Source organism: Anopheles gambiae, chromosome 2 (assembly GCF_943734735.2).
Source record: "Anopheles gambiae chromosome 2, idAnoGambNW_F1_1, whole genome shotgun sequence".
NCBI lineage: Eukaryota > Metazoa > Arthropoda > Insecta > Diptera > Culicidae > Anopheles > Anopheles gambiae.
The window spans coordinates 111,995,221-112,023,034 of NC_064601.1; the positions used below are offsets into that span (position 1 = coordinate 111,995,221).

At 43.9% G+C, this 27,814-nt stretch overlaps 1 protein-coding gene across 12 annotated transcripts in view; it reads left to right on the forward strand.

The window, feature by feature from the left end:
• Nucleotides 1-27,814, forward strand: part of LOC1269973 (uncharacterized) — a 178,764-nt gene that overhangs the window by 79,625 nt on the left and 71,325 nt on the right. Inside the window, exons 1-2 of one of the 12 annotated variants that reach the window (XM_061648145.1) lie at nt 8,490-10,673; nt 24,368-26,194. The exons of 10 other annotated variants lie outside the window; for them this stretch is intronic. In XM_061648145.1, coding sequence (XP_061504129.1) covers nt 25,738-26,194 — 457 coding nt within the window. In that variant the 5' untranslated portion in view covers nt 8,490-10,673; nt 24,368-25,737. Of the gene's footprint in view, nt 1-8,489; nt 10,674-20,462; nt 20,848-24,367; nt 26,195-27,814 lie in introns of those variants that run through there. One more of the 12 variants, XM_061648146.1, reaches the window with a different exon arrangement.

Here is a 27,814-nt window from a genome sequence, read left to right on the forward strand (position 1 = left end):
CTTGAGTTGGATTATGTTTCTAAAGATACTTACTGCATTTAAGAATTAAAGAGTAAAAATACTAAAAATACTTCCCAGTGTTGAACGAAGTGTCAAATACAACAGCATAGATCTAGCATTACGAGCATCTGTTTTGCCATTATTATGTTTGGGGGGCAATATTTATCATCTATGGCTGTATTTTAAATTATCTTTATTGTCAACAAGCTCGTTAAAATGGGCATAAAATTCCACTTGACCCTTGAATGCACACACACACACAACCACAGCCATACTCAAAACAAAACAAACGTTTCTTTTCGATAAAGCCATAAAGTCCTTTCTTTCATACCCATTCTCGCTACTACCCCAAAAAAGAGGCGTGGAAGTTGTGCCACCTCCTCGAGGGGAAGGAAACCATTTTAATAACTTGATAAAAAGTTGGACATTTTTCTGTTTTGCGACCAGCATCAGACAATAGCAATAAACTTTGCGTGTTAACGCGTTTGTTAATAATAGCATTCGATTGGTTTAACACAGAGAAGGCGAGGGCGTTGGGAAGCCGAGGCATTGATAGAAACGCCAACCCCCCTGCATCTAAAACGCTTCTGAGTCGTTACCATTTTTCTTAGGCATTTTTCTTCTTTCGTAGGCATTTTTCTTGCCCATTTTTACACCCAACCCACGGCTAAGCGCGCTAGAACCGGCCGGAAGTTAGGAAAGAATATTGACACAAAACTTTTCAGTCAAGTCAGTCCCGGGGAATGAGAATGATTCGCTTCCGTTGCGAAGAATGTCGTACAATAAAGTGGCATGTTTCCTGCCTCCCCTCGTCATGCTGGTTGACCTTTTCTTTCAAGAGGTTGCTTTGATAATTTAAGTTTACGTTTATCATTTGCATAGGATGTTTGGAGTAAGGGATTGAGGTTTTATGTGTGAGTTAAAAGCCATAAAAGTAGGGTGTCGTGTGTGATTGTTTGTATTATGTTTGGTTAATTCTTTCAAGCATCATTAAATAATGTGTGTGTGTGTGTGTGTGTGTGTGTGTGTGTGTGACACGAGATAGAAAAACGATTTAAAAAAAAACAAGATAGAAAGTTTATAAACAAAAGACATAACTCTTCGGAAGAATCTATGTTTTCACAATCTGTTTTAAATACAGATTCGAGCGCAATATTGCAATGCCAATATCATATTGATCCCATTACATCCCGATTGATCCACAGAAGGTTAAGGGTGTGTGTGTGCTGTACCTCACACACAGATCACATCATAAAACCACGTTGACGTCGTCAGCAACGAGAGCAGCCGTCTACTTCCGCGCTCCATTCCGTGGGAACACGGACAACAAACATGGGCGCGGACCGGAAGGAAGCAAATTTATTTTATCAGTTTCAAAAGTTTACGACTCTAGCTTTCTTACTTTGCGTAAGGGGGGAAGATGGGGAAAACTTTTGACCTTTCTTTTGCCCTTATCGGAGTGCTAGTCTACGCACAGAAAAAAAACCATATGCCACCGATGATGATACTTCTCTTAGTTTGGTTAGAGGATGTTGAAGACGGTTTGTGAAAGGAACGTTGCTTTCCTTGAGTCAGTGCCACTGTTGTCGTCAGTCGCTTGTAAAGTGTAAGTGTGTGTGTATGTGTGCTTGGTCGGTGTCGAAACCGAACGGCAGGGAAATATGATTTGTGATAACGACGACTGGGGAAGGGAACGACGGAAGCGTATGGTTCGGATAAATCTGCTCTCATGAATACGGTACGAGACGCGTACACGACGGTACACAACGTTCACTCGGAGTGAGTGAGTTGACGGGAAGAGGTTTTGTTGTTGATATTGTTCATTCAACCCTTCTTTCGTTTAGGTATGAAGGGGTTGAACAAGGGACACTTGGTTGGAAGTTATCGAATTGATTGCACTTTAACGCTTTCCAGCAGCAATGCTTGAGTAGCATGTTAAAGCAGGAAAGAAATGGTGGATGCGGTTTAAAGAAAAATGTGTTTAGGAAATGTTTTTACAATTTTTGAAGTTTTAAATGAATCATTTTTGTTATTATTTAGTGGTTTGTTAGGATGTATCCATTGAAAATATTGCAATTATTCTAACTGACATCTCCGTACAATCAGTTTATTCACATTTTTGTTCTTTCATTTCGTTTCAGGTGAGTTAATGAGACAATGATTCCTATATGTTCTATACAAAGTTTGAGTTAGGTAAGTAAACCCTCTATTTGATAGCGTTTGTTTAATCAACACTAAACAGTAATCATAACTTTCAAACAAAGAACCTGGCTGTTTATCAGCGAAACACGGTTCATAAAAACGGCAATCTACACCAAATGTTGCCCAGATTGTCCAACAATCGTTTAGACCACCATTGGCTAACAGTCATTAAAATGTACCACGCTATCGTACAATCTAAAGGGGTACAATTTAATCACCTAATGCCTACACAACTATTTTATACCAATTAATCACCACCCGATTGGGTATTTCCTGTACCCTGACCGCCGTTCCCAAAGCGTACCTATAAAACCGAACGTCAACTGCCCTTATCATGGGCAGTGTCACTGGTAGCAAACAAATTAATTTCCATCCCCATATCGAAATGGAATCAGATCTGAAATGGTAGAAAGCGCAACAAAAAAGGTGGCGTGATTCGTTTGTACTGCTGCTAAATAGTCAATGTGAATCAGTTAGCGTACTAAATCATTGAATTGAAGGGGTCAAGTTAGTTTTTTTTGGGGTTTTTTTCCTCTCTTTTTTATCTAATGCCGTGAGCTCTCCAGTGCCACTGCCTTTTTAACCCTTTCCCGCTAAAACCAGGTAGTAGTAGCCAAACTCGACGCGTGGCGCTCCACTTTTTACCACTAATTGTCGGTCGTTTATTATAACCGGAACCATTACCGGGATATAAATTAGCCAACGGAGGCCACTTTCGACGCCCTTCGGGTTTGGTTTTGGTGTGTTTGTGTGTATGTGTGTATGCTGACCGCAATCTCGCGATTTTGGCTAACGTGATTTTTCACCCAAATAACTTCAATCCATTCATGGGAATGGAGCGGGAAATCCGGCCCGCCAAAAAAAGCCGAACAGGGGTTTACAAACAACCAGGCGAAAAAAGGCAAGTTCCGTGTCGATCTTTCGCGCATCTAATTTTTATGTTGATGGTAGTAAATATTTCATAATCACAGTACAAAAAAAAAAGAAAAGCAGCAGAGCGTAGTAACAGACTGGTATAATAAAGCATTCCCCCACAGGATGGGTGGGGGGTGGGGTTAAACCTCAAACACCGGCACCCGGAAAAAAGGGGTTAAAATGGGACTAATGGATGGGTTTTTATTTCGGGAGTGCTGACGACGATGGTGCGTGGCGCCAATGCTTTGTTTGATATTAGATAAGGGATCGGTGCGTTTTATAATCTGCGGTTTGTTTCGCGGGAAACCGTTAAAGCGACAAAAGCGGGGAAAAAGAAAGCGAAACGCTAACTTCCCCACTGCAAAATGGAGTCAAAGTTTTGTTTTTCATCAGCTCGTGGCCTCGTAAAATATTAACTGAGTTGCAAATAAAACCATCAAACTTGATGAATAATCTAAGCAACAAAACTATAACAGCAGGCCCACTCGTCCGAGTGTGCAGCGCACTAGCCGAGCGAACCGGGCGAAAAGATTTAATGACCTTGTTAGTGACATTACCGTCCATTAAAATTTGTCCCCGAGTGGTCGTTTTGCGAAACGAGGGGTGGTGGCGTTTAATTTGATATCATAAAAGAATTATGCTGCCTCGAGAGTGCCTCAACCACGGCATTGCCTCCCGCAGCAGTTGCCGTTGACAGTGTTTAGCACAAAGGTGTAATATTTTGTTTGTTTGGTTTTGTTTTTGTTGCTGATGTGGTTGGTGCTTCAAGCTTCAAAACGCACGTGAGACAAATACAGTAATGCCGCACACCGGTCGGTCCGAGAACGCTGGTGGCTGGTCGTGTGAAGACAAGCGTCGTTTGGGCCGGTTGTCCCGCTGCTCACCGGTTGGGAACCGAACGTCGTAAAAGCCGCCAAATCTTGCACTCATAAAAATACAAACTACAAACACACAACCCACACACACACACACACGAACGGGGACGGACTAGTGTCCAAGCGGGACACAACAAAATATGTGCCACCATTAACGTCGAAGCAATACGAATTCATTACTTTTGATGCTTGACATTAACACCGCGGGAGATAAGAAGGCGATACGGTGGAAGAATAGCGTATACGCTAGGACTTGGCTGTCATAAGTCACCGGCGTGTGTGTGTGTGTGTTTGTGTGCGGTGCCATGTGGTTCGGAGTGTGAACAAAATGAGAAACAAAGTCATGAAGTGGGATCTGGTACCGGTGACATTCTTGTGGTGTTGAGTGTGGAATAAAACATAGCGCATTAGGCAACAAAAGAAGTAGATGTGGATCACATAGCATAGCAAATTGTTGGCTTTGTGATGAGATTTGAAAGGAGACATTGCAGCAATCAGCTCCACTTTGTAAGAATTATGAATAAAAGAAATCATGGCAGTACAATAGCTATTTGTATTTACTTTGAATTCACTTATTTCATGTCATAACGTGATTACGGGTGCCTTTGAAATTATACGACTTGTAAGTAATATTCTTGTTGCGTTATAGAAAGAATATTTGTGAAGAAATGATTGATTTCCATGTGACTGCATAGTTTCTAAAAGTCGTTAGTTTTATTTTCAACAATAATAAAAAACCTTGAGGATATTTCTCAAACATCACTTAATCAAAAAACGTCGGAAGAGTAAACTCTTAATACGTTTAGGTCTTTTATCGAATCCGGAATTGTTTGAAGAAGCTTTAAATAGAATTCTGTCAACATGCACTTTTTTTTAAGATAAGCTTGACAAGTAAAGAGTTGTATAACACATCTGGCGTCGCTTTTTGGACTCTGGATTGTGATTTAAGCCCTGGGCAACGAGGAATCCCATGGCATACTCAGCAACATTTGGAGCAATCTGTACGGCAGATAGCAACCTCATGCAAGCAACTTGAATACACACACACGATGTATAACACGCTGGCCCCATAAATGACCGATAGGAATTATCTTTAGAGCCCTCTCTCCTTTCCTAGCCCGTCTTCTCCCTACACTCTCATGTTGGCGGCAAACGATCGCCATTTGATAAGCGACACCCTGCACCCATAACTTCCAAGGTCTTGTGCCTGTGGCACGAGAGGTCTTCTTTCCGCCGGCAACAAATTGTGGTACGTTGACTCACCCGTCCCGCGGGTACAGTCTGCCGGTGACAATTGTTTGTTGATTGTCAAAAACTTTGCAAACAACATCTACACCGGAAATGAATACCGGTGCTGCTGCTGGTGGCAGCTGTTTTGAAAGCCCCCACCTTAGAAAACTAGGCTGGCATTTGTTACCAAGTCTGTGGCGGCAAGTAGTTAATTTCGTTCGTTGCTAGCGTAAGCCACTGTCACACGCCAGCCAAAACATGCCAGAAACGGGTGTCACGGGCTTGTGTTCCAGAAAATCTACCACGAAATGTTCCACGAGCAGTCAACGGCGAGCGCGCAACAAATCAGTCAGCCGAGGATACTATATGCAGCTTGTCTACGGAGCAGCATGATACAAAGTCCTTGTGTGGCAAGGGTGGACGGTTACGGATGAAGTTTTTCGGCAAACCGTGGTCTGCAACTGAACCGCGAGTTCCAATTAACATCCCTCAAGCCTTATTATTAGCCCGTTTTACACGAGATTATTTTGACGGGGGCATTTGGAAGCAGACGATTGTTGCTAGCCGCCCCAGGTTTCTTGAGGAGTGCAAGGAGGCTTATTTTAATTTGTCTACTAAACCGGTGCTGGCTAGCCGGCCGTAGGGTTTGCCCGACGGTGAAGATGGTCCAGGGGCAGCAAAGCAACAAATTTAATTTATTTCAACCATTCAAACCGGAAGAACGATGGCATCCGTCCCTGCTGGGTGCGTGCTGGAAGTGGTGCGCGAGCCAAGCAGACGCCGGACGGCAGACAAGATTGTACGCGATCCAAAAAGGGGCATCGCCGAGTTCGGGCCCATTGGAAAGTTCTACGAAGGGAGCAGGAAATGGAATGGAACGAGGAGGCATAAATGGGGGCCTGTTTTAAATAAGCCTAACAAATAATTTAGTGTATATTGTGGTTGTGGAAACTTTTTCCCATCGAGCACAACTCAAGGGGAAAAGTTGCGCCTCGAAGCGCCGATGTGCGTCTTATAATGAGGCATACTTCGAGGGCAGAAGCGGTCAGTTCAGTAATGGGGAAGCCTTAAAGAACTTTCAACATGAAGCATTTTCGGGAAAGAAGCATGTTGCTCACTTCCTTGCCGGTTTTCGCACGACCTACACCAGTGCACGGTTGGGCGAGTTAGAATAATGAGCTTCACATTTTGGTTCATTTGTAATAAAATTCATATTATAATGAACCGCTACTGCTTCGGGAGCGTGTTGGTGTTTGGCGAACCAGCTACAACAAGACTGTTCCAGTTTTTTGTTGCACAAGTTTTCAACAAGTTACGGAGAATGGTCGAAAGGACGGGCCACTTGTGAATTCTGCCGGCAAGCTCTGTGCGCCAATCAATCAACCAATCAATTTTCCTATTATAACGAGCCAGACTTTGCTGCTTGTTTAACGCAGGTTGTTTGCTGTTTAAAGAATATGTTTTGTGATTTAAAACCATGATCAGGATGAGGTGTTTTTTCCTGAAGGAATGCACTACGAACAACAGCACATCAGCGTGCGAAAGCCCGATTAAGACTGTCACAAAATGACTGTCGCTGCGTAAACTGTGCCGTGCCATTCCGTGCCATTAAAACTGCCGAAAATAAAAACAAATCGGTAATCGCATCAACGGCAAACCAAATGCATTTCTGTCGCATTCGCAAATCACAATATCGCTGCCGATTCGCGCGAACCGACAGCCGATTCGCGTAAATCTCTGCAACAATAATCAAATTATCGCACACTGATGAAGGGATAATTCGAGGAAATTGCTCCACTAACAAACTTCGCACTCGCGTCCCCACACCCACACACCTGCCAATACACACAATCATGATCGGGGATGGTGTTGCCGTGTCTTGAACCTTGTCGCCTTTTCTCCGCCTCCCCCCGAATTCACTTCGTGCTTATGATTTATGATCGAAATCGTGTGCCCCCTCCCCATCGCATCGGTCTCGCTAACTTTCCAGGCAGCTCGACACGCTTACTCGCAATGTCCCGTCCAGCTGGGGAGTGAGTGGGACGCCGTGAAGTCATTGATTTTTTTGTTGCACAATGGGAACAGCATGCGAGACAAGGGCGAATGGGGGCGGGGAACCTCACCTTCGACACCATGGGAACATTAATACCTTTCCTTTGGACCCGGCGCGTAATTCTGTGTCATAAAGTATCTGCTTTTTGGTGTAGTGGGCAGGTTCGGTTCGGTGGTGAAGCGGTGTGGCAGACTAAGCTTAAGAGCGACAAAGTTTACTTATTTTCACGCTTTATCGGGTTGGAGGACAAGCCGGTGTGTGGGTTGAAAGTGAGGTTGGTTTTGTAGCGGGAAAACCAGATTACTGGCTAATTGAGTGACACGTATGATGAATCGCGCGTATGCTGGTCAATGGTGCCAATTGGTCTAGGTGCACGTGTTGTTACTGGACAGTTGGTTGGTGGTGGCAGAACGGCACGGTTCGAGGGGGTTGATTGGGAAACACGGTACACGGTTGACACTCGGAAGCCCATGGGGATTATTCGATCAACGCGGAGTGGTTTTGATGAGTAGAGCTTTAGGTTGGAGCTTATCGTGAATAATACAATCTCGTACGAATGAGGAGGATTTCGTGTGGATCTTTCTTTTGATGAATGTTGACTGGCGCTTGACGATGGCGAATGAGTGGAAATCATTTACATTGATCATATTTAATTCGTGTATAAGTGTTATTGGAAGGTAAAGAAAAGTCATGGGAACTAATCAAATGCATCGAAGATATGTAGAAGTTGCTTTGCTAGTGTTTAGTAGTACGCACTCTATTCTAGAACAATCGCTTCAAAATTTGTTTCTATGACAGTAAATTTAACTTTGATTAGCTGAATCTATTTAATACTTACCCATCTTTATATTTTATACAATATATGTACTGAAAACAGCCATGTCTTATTGCATGGTCCTCTTCAATACTAGTACTTATTAAGATCATGTGAATGAAAACATTCAATTAATGTTGGATGGTAAAACGTTCCAACGTAACACATAATATTCCAAAAAAATTTAAAATTTGACGAGAAGATACAAACGATTTCATGGAAATCTTAGCTTAGGCTAGCGATTTCAGATCAATCTTTTCTTGATTAATTTAGTTGTTTATTTTGATAAAGTTGAAATTTGGAGAAAACTGGAATTATGTTAAATTTAGTATTTTTTTCATTTAACGGTTAAAGATATAACAGATAACTAATAAAGTTGTCAACTTTCTTATAATATTTGGTATTTTGTGCTGTAATATGGATCGTCTCCAATGCTCCTACTTTTTGAAACAAAACCTGGATGAAACATTAATAAGAGAAAATCAAAAATAGGTAGGATTCACATCCATTTTCTGACCCCTTCTTGAACTGATTGTACATTTGTCCATTCACCCGTCGTTCATCCGGATCATACGAAACGAAAACAGAGCATTTCTTGGCAAACGGCAGCAGCAACCGGCACTTTCGTTGCCTGTGTCGTCACGTAAATCTCCACCATACTGCACACGGCCCACACTAACCTTCGTCCTTTCGACTCTTTCGACCTCGTACCCTAGTCTCATGCATTCGTTTCCGTTCACCGAAACACCAAAATCGACCAACATTTGCCTGGTCGCATACAAGTTTGATCGAGTTTCGCATACAACTTGCACTCAACTTGCCGTACACCGGGCGAACTGCTTTGCAAGGATAAAACCGCACGTGAAGGATAAAAATCGACGAACCGCCAACCAGCCGATTGTGGAGCCGATGCGCGTTAAAACAAACATCGAATTCCCGAACATACACGAGTTGCGCTCGGGTGAAAAAGGAAAAACCACAACAAAACAGCTGAATGGTTCGGGTTTCCTTGTTTTCTTCCCTTTTGCCAACCGAAGTCCTTTTCGGTTACGGCTTTCCACATGGTGAAAAGCCATGCTGTGGGCTCGTTCGCTCCCTCGTTGGAGCTAGTAGTTTTGGGAGGTGCGCAATACGGTTGTCTTTGTTCCACTGCTGGCGGCAATGAAATCATCCTTTATGGGAAAACAGAGTCGATCCTTTTTCAAGATTTTCCCTACACTGGTTGTCTTGCTCGTGTACGCGTCATTTGCCTCTCCACGGATGTGTTACACATGTTCATCCCTTTCCCACGCGTAATGAGCTTTCCCAGGTGCATGCGTTTTCCCGCCGGCCCTCCCATGCACGGTGTGGTGAATGTCGGAATTTCGGGATCGGAATGCTCGGGCTGGCGAGAAACTGGGCCTTTTGTCAACGGAGGGTCAACCCGTTACTTTCAGTGCCGTTTATCCTTCCGCCGGGATAGGAAGCTCTTGAACGCCCCGGAGCGTACGCGCGTGTTCGCCCACCCTTAGTTCTCTTCTCCTCGCGTCTTTTTCCAGACACACTCGCCCTCGCGCCCTCTCTCTCACTCACTCTCTACCACTCTCTCTCACTCTATGTGTGTGTGAATTGATGTCAATACGTTCATGTGTCTGTGTGTGTTCGTGTATGTGTACATCGCCGTCTAGTGTGTCCGTGTGTCGATCGTGTGTTCGGTGTAAATGTCCTAAAGGAGGGCAATAAATTCCAGGCGGCCTCAGGAAGGTCCAGAGGTTGCAGAGCAAGAAGGGACAACCCACCTGCCAGGAAGAGACCCTTGTGGTGTCGAAATACGGCCAACAAAGGTGTATGGAATTGAAAATTATTGCATCTGAAGGGCAACCTGTGCTATCTGTCCTTGAATTTGCACCACCGAAAGATCGAAAGAATTAGCAGCCCGTACAGTAGTGACCCCTGAACAGACCCGTGGGTGGTGGTTAGAGGCAAGAGCAAAGAAACTATTTGCCACCATCAGCAAATAATGTGCAACAATAAGGAAAATATATACGAAAACAGTAGCTCGTTGCAGATCGTCGTCTTAATGTCGTCAATGTATTTGGTTCGATTACTGTCCGAGTGAGAGAGAGACCCTTTGGTTCGATTTGATACGTTCGCATTTTGGTGTGCGTGTCGTGTGTTGTGTGTTGTGTATGTGTGTTGAGTGTAAAAATTGGTGTCGTGCGAAAATCGGGAACAAACGACCTTTTGCTTCCCATGTGTGTGCTCTAAATGTGGTTACATTGATTTTCCAACGTTTGAATGTCGTACAATGTCGGTCGATGTCGCTTAATGAAGCTTAATCTAGCGAAGTTCAGTAGAGCGGCAATGAAATGAATGCAAAACAGTACGAGAATAATGGAAATGAAAGCCTGATGAGTTAAGAAACCCCTTCATTGGAGCATCGAGTTGAACAAAACGTGTCAGTATTATTGTATGAAGACATATCCGTGTACTTAAGTCTTGAGTTTGGAGTGAAACAATGTCACCCAAAAGGACAACAGTGCAAGTGTTTCGGTATCAATTCAGCATGAATCTTTCCGAAATTGGTAGAATTATGAAACTATTTGTAAGTTTGTAAAGATTGAATGTTTAAGAATAAAAAAGGGAAACGTCGGTCGTTCGTATGCACTAATGGCAATGGGTTTTTTTTTAGGGAATAACTAAATTGAAGTGTATTTTGAGATAAAAAAAAAAGGAAATATTAGCCAAAACCATGCCGATACGTAAGGCTTAGATACGATCTTAAGATAAAACAAGATATTGAAATCGTTCTCTATCTTGAGATATAAACACACAAATGTCTTCGGAGACTTGAATTTGCGTTAAGAGCAGGAAGGTTGTGGTTAGAGTTGAGGATAACTGAGATCATAGGGATGGATTGCTGATTTGATTGTTATTGATGAACTAGTTATACAGCTTCAAAGCATAATTTGAACCTTTTTGCAGTGCACTAGTTTTATGGTTGTGTGTGATCAATTGTATAGAATAATTTACTTCTATTCCTTTTTGAAGCTTTGTTAAGTGTACATAGATTTAAACTTACATTATAATTATAACTTTGATAAAGTGTGATAAAGAATTTTCCTTATTTTTAGAGGAGAATCTGCTCTATATTGACTGATTGTTGATAGATTAGAAAAAAGTATCATAAACAAGTGTGTTAAAGCATTAAAGTTAACAATGAAAATGAAAAAATAGAATACTAACTCAATTTTACCTGTAAAATGCGAGTGAAAATATCAACATTATGGATTAATGTTACGATGAACAAGGAACCTGTTCTAACCCACTAATAAGGTCACTCGTTATTGATCACACTTCGTTAATGACGGTTGCATTAAAACACTAACACGAAATTAGTTGACATGCAAACCAAGGGCAAACCACACCAAGCCACGAGATATCACGTACCATTCGCACTGGTTGTCCCGAAATTGATTGGCTTACCGATTGAGCCGCTGGTTAGCAGAGTCAACCAGCATCGGGTTACGGGGTCCTGTTCCCTAATATTCACGCAAATTTATTTCTACCGCAAACAATTTTCCCAAATCATCACCCGTAACATAATTTTGCGTTCGATGGACGCGGGAGAGTGTATGTGGGCGAAAGTTTTCCCCACAAAATCCCCACAGCAGGTTAGGTGGAAAGTCAATGAAATGTGAGAGCATCATGTTGCGAGGTTTTTTGTGTTGGAAAAGGGGTGAAGCTGGAAGCTCTGGGCTTGAACAAATAGGAGCCTGGTGGTGGCGTAGAAATCTATCAACAAATTCCCATCCACAACAATTGATCCAATTTATCATTCGAAGCATGGAAGTACTCGGATAGGGTGTAGGGTTTTAATGGCGATACCTACCCTGTGGGAGATCGGTGATTGCCTCCATGGTGGCAAACGAGAAACTAATTGCTAGAATGTATGCACATCGTATCTCGTCCCCTTGTTCACTGTCCTCACGTGCCTGTTCATGTTCGATGGCATGACATAAATGGTTAAAATATTTAGTTGTGCAGCATGCATATGAAACTGATTTTTTCCTTCTCATAGCTCTAGTGTTGCTTGACTGTCGGCCTTCCGTACACAATCCATGGTGTGTTCGGCTTCGTAACGAAATTTCGATAGTTGCCAAATTAAATAGTTTGTCAAATGTGTACACACGCTTCCCCGTCCGTCCCCCGTAGGTGCATTCCACACGTCCAGCATTTTCCATCATCAAACGAAGGGTGATGATTTGTTTCGCGCCATTAAAATGGGGTCTATTTATCACACCCAGCAAGAGGACAACTCATGCATGTGTACAAATGCACACACACACACATACATACATTGCTTGGACAAACAGATGGTACCCATATCCTCCCAAAAGCGAGGGACTTGGTCTGTGAGCGTTGCACCGTTCGGAGGCGCCGTACTTTTTGCATCGGAGTTGAAGGTAGAAATCAAATTTTGGAATATTTAAATTGAAATTGAATTTGGAGGGAAGAGGGTTTGCGTGGGGAAATATTTATCTAGCTGAATCTACTGGGCGTTTTGAATCACGGCCGTGGTAATTGGAGACACAGTGTGTAATTGGAGACCCGTATGAGTCTGTGATGTGTCGTTTGGGTATATGTTCGGGTACATGCATTGGTTTAGGGTAATGAAAGTGATGAGTTTCATTGCATTTAAGAACTTATACTGAAAATTTTAAACTTTGAATGATAATTGTTCAAAGTTAGATTAACACAAGTGTTATTGAAAAACATCAATTGCATCCCACTAGATAAAGTTACAAACCACAACCATCACACTCAATTTTTGGATCTCTACATCAGTGATCAAATAAATTGCCCTGTGCACCGTGGGACACCAAGCGCCTCCTTCCATTGGATGAATCTCATGTGCTTCCATGCCTTTGGGAGCGGGCGAAGTTGGGCATAGCAGTGTCCTGCTGCTTGTTTGTGTTCGGAGGCACTTCGGATGCTAAACATTTCAGTGATTTATATTTACATATTATTTGGGAGGATTTTCCCAATTTTCCTAACAAACACACACACAGACATGCACCTACATGTTTGTTAGTGCGTGGAGCCCTCTGCTTCACTCACCCATCCTACTACCCTACGAAACGATTGTTCGGTGGAATCCAATCGAGAATCAGTTAAGTGGCTAGCTCGGGATCGGGCTGGAGCGTTGGGGGTGTTGTGTTTGGTTTTCCAATACGGTACGGCACCGGGTTGGAACGCAATAGCATATGTTAGTGAAGCATTTCAGCATCAGGCGCCTGGGCAGGGATGAGGCACCTGCACACATAGACACACATACACACGCGTGGTGGAATGTAAACGATTTATGCAATCGGTTCGGTTTTGGTTGGGCCCGGGGCCGGAAAAATTCACAGGACGTCCAGTGGGAGGGTATATTTTGGTGTTAAACATTCAAACAAATAGTTGATAAAGCAACCCTTCGATGCGCTGCCGGGGGAGTCCGGTTCATTGCTCAATGCTGGGGCGGGCGGTATGGTGGTAGAAGAAAATTTGCTATTAAAATAAATTTTTCACTTCATCTATCCATGAACCTTTTGTGGAGCACCGTTCGGGAACATCGGCGAGAAGGAAAGGGGGCAGGGGGCGATGATTCAATGCTTTAGATAAATCAGCAGTGGGTGGAAGCGGCCGGCCTGAAAGGTGGTAGAGGAAAATTAGAAAATTGTTTATTTATTCTATGTAGATTAGCTGGTGATTTGTGGTTTTTGTACGGATTTTAACAGATTTCCCACGACGGAATGAGATTATCGTTTCAGCTTTGTGATGGCGATGGGGGTGCGGTGGGTGCTTGAGGAGGGGAAGAATTTATTATTATCGACAAATGGGCCGTGCTATTGGTAGGAGTTGGACACACATAAACACACACACACACAGACATGTTTTGATACAGGGAAAGAATGCTATGCTTCGATATGTGTGTTGTGGATTAGGGACGCCTGTGCATCATCCTATTTGGAATGATAAACATGTGACGTTGTGAGTTTTTGGTGATTGGATGAGGGTTTAGCTATTTTATTTTTATTTTTAGAATATTGCCCCCTATGACAGAGTGTTGCATTTTGGGGGAATAAATCAAATATGATGAGAATGTTTCACGTCGTGTTTATGAAATGTCATCAAACAATAGGTGATTTTAGCTGAACGAGAATGTCTACAACATTGGCTATTGATGTATCGAAAGATTGAAAATTTGAAAATGCTTCTTATATAGCCTCAAATACAAGTTCTGAAAATAACAACAAGACTTTCATCCCAAGTTTTTTAAAAACATTAGCCTTTTAATGTGAAATTCATAGCAAACAATTATAATAAACTGATCCTTCAGGAGCTCCAGGACTTCCAAGCTGGTTAAAAATAAGTGTAATAAAGCAGCTCGACATATTTACCATTTTTCGCACAATAAACCATTTAATTTATACTTCATTCCCTTCATTTTTATAGCCCTCTTTGTTTTCCCATCGACCGCATGTACCCGTGCGCCGAACGTCGATTTGGCACCGTGACCTACGTTTCCACAGGTTCAGCTAGCCTGACAGTGCTGGCCCGAAATCGTCCGTTTTCGGGTCTCAGGGCCAGGTGAACGAAATACGCCCCCGAAACTCCTGCCAACCTGGCGTCGTCACCAGGCGAGCCCACGCACCGAAGAATGTTATAAATATAATTTAATTTCTCACTATCGTCACTCACTTACCCGGACAGCGCCCGGAGGCACATGCAAAGCGCAAATGTGTTCCTTTCGATTTCGATACTGATTGCTGTTGTGAACCACCACACAGCGTTTCTGTTTTAAACCCTCCGCGTAGCAGAGCAATGGAGCATAAAGGGGGATTTCGTTTCGTATGTTTTTCCCAACTGACCCAGTCAGAAGCACTGCCGGTCGGGTACGCCGTGGGCGAGGTCCTTCTTTGGTAGGTGCGTGTTTTCGTTTGTTTATTTATTTCGGCACAGTTCAATTCTTTCGCCGATAGAGAGCTTTCTGTGCGGCCGGGAAGCGGGAAGTTTGGGGGTTTTGCAATTGTTTTGAACCACCACGTGTGTGTGTGTGTGTGGTATGTTTTGATTGAGGAAAATCCAGTACGTCGGTCGCCTTTCAAGCTGGTGGAAGGCGCAAATCGAAAGGCGCTCGATATAAGATGCACACGAATATGGGTGTGCCAGGAGGGTTTTTTGTTGTTTGTTGTTGGCACGATCCCAATATCTGGGACTTGCTTTTTTGCCGGCGCTGGGCGCTTTAGTTTTGATCGATGTGCAAATGTGCACAGACACAAACGTACGCTCGGACATATACTTTTTAATTCCACCGCTCGATGGAGGTTAGACCAACAACGCAAAACCTATAAGACATGGCCCGCTATTGGGCACGGAATGGTTGCAAATCCAATAAAATGGATGGGTTGCTAGTTGTTGGAGGTGGGTTGGGAAGATTATGGAAAGGAAAGGATTTTTTTCCAATTCCAAAATCCAAAATTGATGTCTGCCCTCCTCCCACATGAGAGAGGGAGAGAGAGAGCAAACACGACAGAACCATTTTCCATCACTAGAACGCATCGCTCGCAAGTCGTGACGCGTGAGGTGTCGGAGTTGTATCCGGAGGACCGGAAACGAAGAACACCGACATGTGTTGACATATCAATGGTTTTAGGAGATTGGGGGAGAGCGGGTGCGGGTGCCGGAAATGTGTTAGTGGGCGGCTTCTGGGCCGGGTTGATTGTGTGGAAATGCATGCATGCACGAAAAAATGCACAACAAACCAACCCGACAACCGGTTGTGCCAGATCGCGCCTATGCCATTGATGTCTGCCACATCCCCAAATGTCCTGAGGTATGGCGCGATGGCCAACGACGGCGACGACCGTGACGTCGACGACGTATGGCAGTTTTGCACATGCCACCATATATACCCGCTCTCTGCCGTGACCAAGGTATGCTGGGTATAGGGAGAGGCAGATCGGTAAAACGTCAGTAGTGTTCGGGCTGACGGGCCAATGCTGAATGGGATCGTTTGTGTGGGATAAAATTAGGAAATGAAGCACCCGAAAATTGGAAAAAAGAGAGATAGAGAAAACCAGAATTGAGAGGGGAAAAGAGCCATAACACATTCCAACATTCCAAATTATAATTTAGCGTTTAGCGGATAAGAGGAAAAGGGAACGTTGGTGAGATATGAAAGCCGAAAAATGTGATTAATATTAAACAGTCAAAACAATTCGGGTGAAAAGCCATAGCTGTGAAGTACACGGAGGGTCAAACAGTGTGGCGGGTTATGTGACACCAAATCATAATCACATGTAAACAGAATGGGGTGTTCCCAAAACAAAACCCAATGCACAAACGGTTATTCTAAACCGTGGTTAGTTCTTTTTTTTTGGGAGTGATTTTTAAAACCTATCCCTTGCTTGACATCCTCACTTCCACCCCTCTCAGACATCCTCACTTCCACTCCATTGACATCCTCACTTCCACTCCACTGTGGTGGACGTCTACCACTGTGTGTCGAATGTTGCGAAAAATTACGACACAGACACGGCGAGGACATGCCACGTGTGTCAGTGTGGGCACTTGATTGAAACCTGTATGATAGCAAGCCAGGCAAACCTCCAGTGCGAGTTGACTATTTCGTGGACGTGGGTTTTCGGAGGAGGGCGTAAGTTTTTGCCAAAACATGCGTCACATTTGCACATTTCGCGGTTTAACATGTGGCTCGGAAATGGCAGCGTGGCAGGCAAAAACCGAGCACCGTGTGGCTAAAATAAAGTCCTCGCCAATGGCATTTCCTGCTGTGTGGCGCTTTCGCGGTACGTCGGAATGGATGAGTTGTGTCCTGTTTTTTTATTAAACCGTGGCTTTTTGCTTTGTTTCATGCACTCACTGTTAGGATGTCCTCGGGTCCTAATGGTTGGGTCCAACGGGTTGGGTTTAGTTATCGAAACGTCGGTTCTAATGCATGACATATTGAGGCTTAAGGATGAAATGTGTGTATTTGGGAGTGTGATGATACGTGAAAACGAGGACATCTATGATCGAATTACCGGTTAGGAAGGTACAGATGTCGGAGGAGTTGGATAGACGCTTAAATTTGAGGGTTTTATGGAGTAGAATACACAAGATATTGTTGTCAAATCATTAAAGAACTAATGTGACAGAAAATTTAAACTTCAAGCAACTTGAAGATCGCATTTGCCTTCTGAAGAAACTCGTCTTCAGCAGTCTTCTAATAGCTCACGGAAGATTCATAAACATTTTAATTTCAGACAACAAATCTCAAAATGGTTTCCTTCAATCTTGTGTCTTTCATTGAATTAATAAGAATAAATTCGACTCTAGTAATAATTTGACTCACCCCACAATTTCCCATGTGGTAGAGTTCCCAAGATTACACCCAAAAAGGACGTAATGTGTCAACTTTCGCTTCGCAGATTTCATTGTTTTCCAACCGTTCACCAACACTTTCACCCGGCAGCCAGCGCCAGAAGCAGCTGATGTGACAAATTGACTGCCATTTATCTCTGCTCCGAGGGATCGTTTATCGGTCCAACAAGTAGCTTGGTGTCGGTCGCCTTTCCCACATCCTACACATACACACCTACACACACACACACACGCTCACACATTCCGAACAACCACCGCTGGTCTGATAAACGATGTCACCGTTTTTGGAGTGGGCGTTCGAGAGTGGGTGTTGATAATACCGATAACGATGATGACCCTCGCCTAGGTTGGGTGACTCGCCTGATGAGACGTGGTTTGTTGTTTTCGGCATTCCGTTGCCGTGGTCGTACCCAGCTTCCCAAGAGACGCGACCGGTCGTGCTGTTGGGTTTTGGGCGATGGGTAAAACGCACGCCAGATTGCGGGTGATAATTGATTACTGCCATTTCACTGCGCCCAACCTTCCCAGCCCATCCAGGCTTCCGAAACCGTGCCCGGGAATATGTTAATGGACAAAATATTGTACCGTTCCGGTTTTGCCAACGGTTTTTGGGAGCAGCCGCACCATGCACCATAGATCAAAAAAACTTTTTCAATAAAGTCTTTCCCGGGCGCTTTTCTTTGCGCGGAGGAAATGCATCGACCGGGCAGAAGCCAATCGCAAGCATCCGTTTCCATTTCCCGGGTATGTAATGGTATGTCGCCCGTTGACACATGTCTGTATTTATCGAAAATGGAGGGCCTTAAAGCGTTTGCCAGCCTTGCAACCGGACCAACGGTCGTTTGGGCAGTTTCGAGTTACTTAAACACTATTGCCCCGTTCCCGGCAGTTTGCTTGGAATAGCCGGTTCGGACCGTAAGGGGAAAGCGGCGAAAGCAAAATAAAATCCCAGCGATGCCGCTACCGGACACACGGCGCGCTACACGGCGCTGGCCTGATAAATGATGGGCCATTATTTCGAGGTACTTATTGCCAAGTGACATTTATCATACGGGCTCAGTGCATGAATCAAAATAGTTGTTGATAAATATTTATCATTGCCTGCTGCACACATCCACACACACAAACACACACACCGTCATACGTGTGTGCTGTGTTGTTGTTTGCTTGGCTTGGCGAGAAGGACATCGAATGTTCATCCTCCCGTTTTCGGTGTCATTATTTTCTTATGGAGCTTTTTTCCGGGGGAGCCTCGTTCCCATTCTTTTGCTACGTGATGTCTGTGTGTGTGTGTGTGTCTGTACACATTGTCGGCGCGGGAGGAAACGATGAGTTATGAAATAAAGCAAGCAGATTATGTTGCTTGTCCAAATTGTTGCGTAATGGAGTGCACTTGGCTTTTCGATTGCATTTTTCTTTTGTACTATTCCGCTCGACAGTCCCTCCTTGTGGGAAAATGGCACGACTTTCGGCGGATGGCGGGCAGTGAACCTACCTATTGGATGATTAAGTACGGCTGGCTGCTGTCCCGGGGGGTTGTAGCGATTGTTTAACAATCGTGGCAAAAAAGCATGTAACCAGGCTTATCTGTCAGTCGGACAGGAGGGCTTAAAGGTGTTTGTTATTGTTTGTACGTGCGCTGTGTCTCATTTTGTCGGCGCAGTATGACGATGAGTAATGGTCTCTTACTGTGGGTGAATTTGGATTTGTAGTGAGTGATGCAAGAGTGTGAGTAAAACGTTTGTTTTTACTATGAATGACTTGTTCACTTAAATAATTTAAAAAAGGAACCAATGTTAACCGTAACTAAACTACTTATCACATTCCTTATCGTAAGAATTGACGAAATAATACGCTAATGTATAAGTGAGCCCATTGACCTTGGCATTATGTTGAATTGTTTCATCATCCTTCACCGGGGCCAGTATTGCGTCTCAGAAATAAGTTTAATTACAGTGCTAATGGTGTTTTTTTATCTTTTCCCATAACGGCTTCCCCGGTACGATATAAACATACGGCTGACATGTGCGTATCGGACAGCACAGCACTTATGTGTCCGCGTTATTCATATTTGGCATATTTCTTCAGCCTTCTCCTACTGAATGAGATACTGTTGTTATCGCACAAGAGATAATAAGCACGCATACAGATACATTAAACAGTGAAAACATGTGGAGGAAACTCGTGAGACAGATACAGGCATGGTATAAAAATGAAGCATTTTACCTTTATCTTGCCCAAGGCGCTAGGTGTCTGTGTCAATTACCAAATTATGTTATCTTGTTTGCTGATGTGAACGAGCAAAAAAAAGAAGAAAAAAATGGATAAAAAACTAATCAAAATTAAATTAAAACTGATGAAGTTTTGCAACCTTGCGCTGGCCTCCACTAATGGAGCAGATAAATAGATTAGATTTATTTTAAAGCAATTTGCTTGCTTTTAAATGTACGCGTCTTTCTGCACGCGATGCCCCGAAACGTTTGCGCGATTGTTTGTGTGTATGTGTGCGTTTTTCGGGGGTTTTTATTCGTATTGTACTCTCTGCTGCTGCTGCTGCTACTGAACTGAATCGGAAGTAGCGTAAACCTATCGCCACCCTAGGGGGTGCTGGCCAACCTACCGTACACCCTTCCCTCCCTAGGACATGGTTTGTCAAAACCCTGGGCTGGCGCATCGCGAGGTTTTTATCGTGACTCGTGGCCACCCTTGCCGATTGAGGTTTGGATTTAAGCTAGATACACGCCATGATAAGACAGATAAGACCAGGTACTATAGGTATGGTGAGGATGCAACAAACACATAGCCAGTTCGGTACGGGGCCGTTGAGCTAATTACAGTTAGGAAAGCGTGGAATGAAGTTAAATGATTTTGTTAATAATAAGTATTCATATTAGAAAATAATAATTAAAATCACTGATAACATTATAGAAGCTTTTTTCAATCAATAATCTGTTACTTTAACAATAATTTCATTTTAGTTTTTAAATAATGAAAGCATACAATTATGAAAGAACAATATGAAATATATGTCATACTTTTTCAAACAATCGAAGTAAATATTTACACAATTTAATTGCCATTATGATAGTTACCTTTTATCATTGGCTCCTCAAATGATTGCCCTGCTCCATGGGCGAATGGTTCGCACCTCATTGTGCACATCCTCATCCATCCCTGTGCGGCTTTGTTTGGGTGTCCGCGTGTAATCGTAATCGTCTGATGCTCTGCCAGAGGCCATCGTGCGGTCTCCCGAGGTGTAGTGGGATTTTGGGCGTGCAGTGATTTTTGCACCACCGTCGTGTTTCGTTTTATTTTATTCCGCCGTGTTAAGCGAGTGTGCGACCGTTCAAGTGAGTTGTTTGTGGTTTGGCTTTCAAAAATGAAAATGTTCTTTTTGCTTTTGCAATCAAACGATTCAAATGATCGGAATCGTAAATTAATTAAACCACAAATGTGAATGTTATTGGATTGTTAGAAGAGAAAAGCCCGCCACTTGAGATTGGGTGAAGATTTTCTTCGATAGTGGCGTTTGGTGCACAACATTCAAGCTGCAATAAAAATGTCATCCCCAGACGTGGCATTGGAAAAAGTGTGGCCAAACGACAGAAAATCGAGCAGACAAAATCAAGAGTTAGTGCCGGGGGCTCGGGTCAATTCTTGGGGCATAAACCACACGACTTTATGCGAAGCTAAGGGGCAACGGGATGAAGGAGGAAAAACTAGTGCAAAATCGATAAAAATGGTGTGAAGTGAGCAGCAAACCCCTTTCCCCGTGTCAACTTCTCGATGAGTCGATTTCACTGTGCTGTTTCTCACAGGAAAGGAACGGAAGAAAGCACATTTACCAGACCATATGGGACGTTTGGCCGGTGGTGTGATGGTGTCTAGTGGCGTCGTAAAAATAAAACTGTCTCCAAAATCTTCCCCCCATGCATGCTTTCCCACCCAGCTCAGATTTGATCGTAAATATGGGTCGGGTGCAAATGAATTCGATTTCGATAGTGAAATCCCAAGCAAAAACCAACGATTGGGGGTCGATTTTTTTGCATTGACCGAAATCGAAAGTCAAACATGAAATAAAACCGTCGTGTGGGTTTTTGTTCTTCAGTGTGTTTGCTGTGCAAAAAGACTGACGGACGGGGGGTTCGTTTTCAATGACCCGTTTGATTCACACAAGTCACCCGCCGCGGCGGTGGTGTGAAACCGATCATTTGCTTTCTATTTTCTGCTCTGCTGTGCTCCCAGTGTTCCAGAGTGTGTGAGTACTCTGTGATGAAACATCGCAAAGGATCGTAGAAAGCGTGTAAATAGAGCAATAAAATTTGAGCGCTAATAAAAGCCGGATGGGCATGAGAGAGTTGGAAGAAGTGTAGTATTTTTCGATAAATAAAATAGACTAGAGTACGCCAAGAAACGGGGGTTCATCGCACCAAATGATGCTGATGACGCTGGTTCGTGTAGGGGTGAAGTGCGGTCTGGTTGCATGGACACTTGTCGTGTTGTCCTTGTTTTTTGCATCCCTTTGCTAGTATCCACTGGGACCCGCACTGGGTGTACTGATAGTGAGTGGGAAGTGTGAAAAATTATAGCTTGTTTGTGTAAAGGGGATCGCTAAAGCATGCTTTACCCAGCTGATCAACACCACATAAAACATGCCTTTACCATTTATTGATATGCTTTTTTGTGTGTGTAGTCTTTGCTTGTTTGAACAAGCGCCCGTACGTTTTACTATATGAAATTTTTAATTGAACTCGCAAATGAGTTGCTGCGGAAGGACGCCAATCATGTGTGCGCCCGGTTTGTGTGTAGCAAAGCGTATAAAGCGGACAGGCAGCTAATCGAGTGTGGAGCTTTCACTTTCCTCCAAATAAACCATGTTTGTGTACATTTGGGAAATTTTATTTCACCCATCATCCAGAGCCGTTTATGTGCAAGCGTATGTGTGTGTGTGAGTGTGGGTCCGTACTTTTTACGAGACAAGTTAACTCGCACGGCATAAAACAGACGAAAGTGGGCAATTCAGCAACTTGCAGGCTGCAGTTCAAGCAGCAGGTGTCTGAAGGCAAATCAAAGCCATTGAAAAATGGCAGTAAAAGCGCAGCCGGCAATATCGCCGCCCCTTCCCGTGCCGTGAGTGATGCGTTGCGAAGAGATGAAATAAAAAAAGGTGGAAGCCAAACAGCAAACAAAACATAAAAAAGGCAGGGCAGGAGAAAATATTAACACCAGTAAAGTGTAGCGTAATAAATGTATGCCTGTGTTTGTGCGTATATTACGATTTTAGGCAATCTTGGCGGTGGCAGGAAAAGCTACGGTTGGTGATAATTTTCACGCCGTTTCGAAAAGGGATGAGTAGCAGGAAAGTAGGGCAGGGAAGGAAATTGTTAAAATAAATAAGGATCATCTGCCGTCGTGTTCGTGTTGGTGAATGTGTATGTATTTGGTGATTTTCGCATACGGAAAAGGGGTGTGCAAAAGCATCATGCGTAAATGAAATAAAATACAAACTTAACCAAAACCGAAAAAAGCGTTTATTTAAGTCCATTACGTGACAAACGCGTAAAGATGGTACCCCAACCAGAGAAGCGGAGAGGGTTAGCCAGTTACGCGATGTGATAAAAAGAGGATGTTTTTTGTTTTGCAACTCTCTTTGCCGTGGAAATCGAATTGGTCAACCGAGCCGTCGATTATACATTTTTAACCTCGGTGATAATTTTTTTTGCGCGAAACCAAATAAACGAGGGGCGCTTGTGATTGTATGTGTGTGTGTGTGAGAGCTTTAGTTTTATCCGGCGTGTCAGATAATGAGGTTGTATACGACTGCCGAAATTTTAGATATTTATGAAATGGGCAACCAAATTTGGTACGTGTCTTTGAGCGAACGGGTTAGAAGTGTGCAAAGTCGTTTGTATTTTACGATTGGCTGTAGGTCATTTGTATAATCGAGCAAGAGGGGACAATTGAGTTGAAACTGCGCCACTTGAGCATGGTTCAAACAGTGCGGGCATTTTGGAACAAACAAACACACACATAATCAAACGCATAATTGTTCAGTTCAAATCGATAAGATGATCAAGTCGATCAAACCCCGTGGTATTATCGTTGACACGAGTGACACGTGGTAGAAATATGATTCTAATCGTTCGCGCTGATGGAATCAAGCAGAACTGGAAACTTATCACAATCTGCGTCTAATAAATCACACCTTTTTCAGTCCCCTTTATCGAGAAGCGTGCAGGCGAAGCGGGCAGATTAGATTGAACCGGATTCAAAGCATCAAAGCGCTTAACGACTGTGAGCTGGCCCCGGTGCTTGACATTATCTTATCCGGTTTGTTACCCCGCATTTCTTTTTTGTTGTACGCTCGGTGTGAGGAGAAACCTTGAAACCATCTTGCATGCGACACCAACCCGTCCCCCCGCATGCTCCATGCGGTTTATGTTGGAGTTTTCAAGCGGCCAACGACAAATGCGCGACGGTACGTTCACGTGCGACGCCGGTCCTTGCATGACTTGTAATTAAATATCCTAACCGTTTTAAGACCGCGTGAGGCATATGTGTGTGTGTGCGTGTACGTGTGGGTAGGTGGAGAAGGGGCACGGGATTGCCATTGTGTGAAGCATTGGTTGAAGCTTTCGTGATCGATCCTTAACCACGTACGTGTGTGCGAGGGAAAGCGTGTATGCGAACGACCGACCGACCGACAGCCCATTAGCACCGGCAATGGCTCAAACTCAATTTCAACTAGCAAGGACCATTGCTACTGCTAATGGGCGCAACAGCAAAAAAACGGTAGCGAAACAACTCAAACGTAAGCCGCGCCCAATAACTTAGTAAACTCGACAGCAATTAAACGTACTTCCATTTTAGATTATGTTAGATTGAGCGATAAAACGGTAAAATCATCATAAATCAACAGTGAGTGCACCTGAGACCGGTGTTGAAGGAGTCAATCCTCACAGTGAGCGAGAGTGATTTGTGGTCTGTGGGAGGAAAAAATTGAAAAAAAAATCAGCAAGTGAAGAAAATATCAAAAGAAGCAATAAAAGGTACAATAGAAATGATGCACGATAGCGCACGGCGAGATTTGATAATTGAAACGTCAAAGTGTGACAACATCGTTGCGTGAAGTGAAGTGAAAAAAGTGTTTTTTAGCCAAGTGAACGCACCTGGGCCAACACGGTAATGCATTCTGTGAAGTGAATTATGTAAAAAGAATGCTCCTTTAACTTGAAACCTAACACGCGAGCGGTTTGAAGAGGCAAATAAAAAACGCATAAAACACATACCACGCTAGTTCGTTCAGCACAGTTCAAACAAATATCACGTGCGGCTTAGTGTCACACGCGTGTCACACAACGGTCGAGCATTGCGCGCTCAGCCCATTCCCAAATCCGGTGCGGTGGACCTGCACCCGCAGCGGGCACCCGTTGCACGTATGCACGTAGTGGGGCCGACATTGGGTCGACATAATAACATAATTATTAGCACCGAGTGGGCACAACACAAAGGGACGGTGGAAAAGCGACACGAGCGGGGACCCTTTAACACATTTTTTAACATAATGACATTATGTCCGAAGACAATGTGAGTGGATAATTTATGCGCGCGAAGCAAATGGATGAACAGCGTACATATTAATAACAATAGTAAAGTAATATTAACGATAATCGTGCTACATTAAGCCCGCCAGTGGTGGTGGGTGCGTACGTGACGTGAAATAGAAAAAAAAAACGGGAACGAAATCCCGTTTCAAAAACAAACCGTAATCCCTCCCGTGGGAAGAAAAACAAGGAATGAAAATGCTAAATGTTTGGTGTTTGGAGTGAGTGGAAGAGGTTTGGAAAAATGTATGATTTATTGACGGTTACCGGGGCGGCGGATAAGGGCGCATTGAGCCAATGCGAGAATTAATGTCCGCCAGCTAGTGGTTAACCGGCAGCGATTGAGTGGTTACGAAGCGCGTGACAAGCCTTCCAAAAACAATAAGTATAAAGGTTGATAAAAGCAAAAAGAAAGCTGCTTAAGCGCTTATTAATAGAGCGTAGCATCAGTGAAGCTGCCTAAGCGCTCGTTAAGAGAATGGTTTAGAAAAACCGAAGCGGGAAACTATATAAACTATAAAACAAAATTCAACCCCGGTGAGCACACTCACCAAACATATCGGTTAGCTGCCTCGACAACTAACCCCAACAGCGCACCCCGTCAACACCGGAAAGCTGGACCACGCACCGGTTTCCATGATGGCCGGCTACCGGCATCTACCACCGCATCACCAAGCCCGGCCCGGGATGTACCATCCGCTGGCCGGGCACGGTATGCTTTATCCGCCGCAGCCGGCCCACGGTGGCCCCACCATGAACAGCCTGCAGCAGCAGCAGCAGCAGCAGCAGCAACAGCAGCAACAGCATCAACAGCAGCAACCCGGTGCACAAATGTCCTCACACTCCCACCATCCCCAGCAGCAGCAGCAGGGTGGCGGCTCAGCAGCTGGTCATCATCAACCACCGATACCTCCACCGTTACCTCCGATGCACACGATGCACCCGCAGCAATCGCAGGCGCATCATCCGGCCGCCGCCCATGCACATCCGCCTCATCCGCACCATATGCTGACGCGGCACTACCTCGGCATGCACGCGGGCCATCCCCGGTTGCACGGGCTCAACATGACCTCCAGTATGCCACTGAATGCAAGTAAGTAGCCGTAAGCGTTTGCAGCGCTTAAAGATTTCCAATCTCTTTCGCGATCGCGAGTCATTGCTAACCTACATTGGCGTACGTTATGATTACGGAGAAGGCTTTTTTTGCACTGCAAATGTTTTACTTCGAGTGCCAACGAGCTAACGGGCACACATCAAACAATCAATTACGGACGAGCGTTTTTTTTGTTCTTGTTGAAGCCCCAAAACTGGCTCCACAATAGAGGCAGCTCGTTTGCTGCAAGTTGCATATTGAATTGAGTGAGGAAAGCGGTAAGAGCACAAAACAAAGAAATCCATGGATAAGGAAAGCGAAAGAACAAACAAATCCCTACGTTTGGTGGTAACGCAGAGCAGAGCTGAAGGGAAGAGGAGGGCATCTGGGGAAAACTTTCCTTTAGCGAAAAGTCCAAAGAAACAGAAAGTTGAACTCGTTTGGCCCGGAACTTGCCAGTTCGACTTCCTGCTTCGATCGGGAAGCTTCGCTCTTTCCCCCGTTTTTCCATTCTGTAACGAACCACCACTGCCTAACTACGCTTGGTATTGTAAGTGAAAAGTCAACCTGTTTTTGCCTTCATTCTGCTTCTCCCATCCATTCCCGTTTGGTCGGTTCGATTATGCCGCCAAGCCGTCATAATCCATGGGATCGTACATTGGAATCCCCTCCAAACGGTGGTGTGGGTTGGAAAACTTAAATTTTTCACAAAGACACACACTGGAATGTTTGTGTGTGTGTGTGTGCGAGGACATGTTTTTGCTACTGTCGGATAAGTTTACGGAGGGTTTTTTTTCACTGTAACCAAGTAAACTTTGTTGCACAACGATTGGCGTTTCTATTTTCTGCTGCTTTCGACCTCCAGTGGCACAGTTTTTAAGGTGAGGATTGATGAAAAATAGCAATTTGTAAAGTAATGAATGCGAGTCAGCCCACGGACAGTTGAACGCAAATGCACGCCAGTGGGTTTAACTTTTTTAACAGTTTTCAGTTTCCCTTTGCTGGAAGCTTCAACTGTTGGGTGAAACTTTTGTTTTTCGTTTTAGCTAACCGAATTGCTACGTTAGAGTATCGCGTTTAGTTGAGAGAGTTCCTTCTTAGACCTTTAAAAGAAATTCACTTCAATTTTGCAATTTTCTCTACGTTTTGGTTGTTATTCTATCAAACGGGTGGACTGTTTTATTGTTGAATATGTAAACATATAGTTCAGTTAAATATTTAGAGAGTGATAACTTAATGCAACTGAGACTTTACTTTTCTACAACGTACATCTCATTGATAACGATTTCATACCACAAAACCTTTGTTAAGCTGGTCTACAAACTAGCATAAAATGCGTTTTTTATTCATAGTTCTTTTCACAGCTCCGAGACACCTATTCGCTTCAAAATGAATGTTTGATGAGCTGGGAATGTGAGGTTAATGTGATGATGGTCAGATTCTTTACTGCACACGATTGCAACCGACAGGATGGGGATGGCCAGAGCGAAGTGAAGTAAACTGCCAGCACTGATTTTCGGTTCCCAGTTTGAACATAAAAGAGTTTCGAGTTCTGTTTCGTACCTATGCTATAAGAGTGTTATAACCTACGTAAAGAAACCAACTAAAGCTACACTTTTT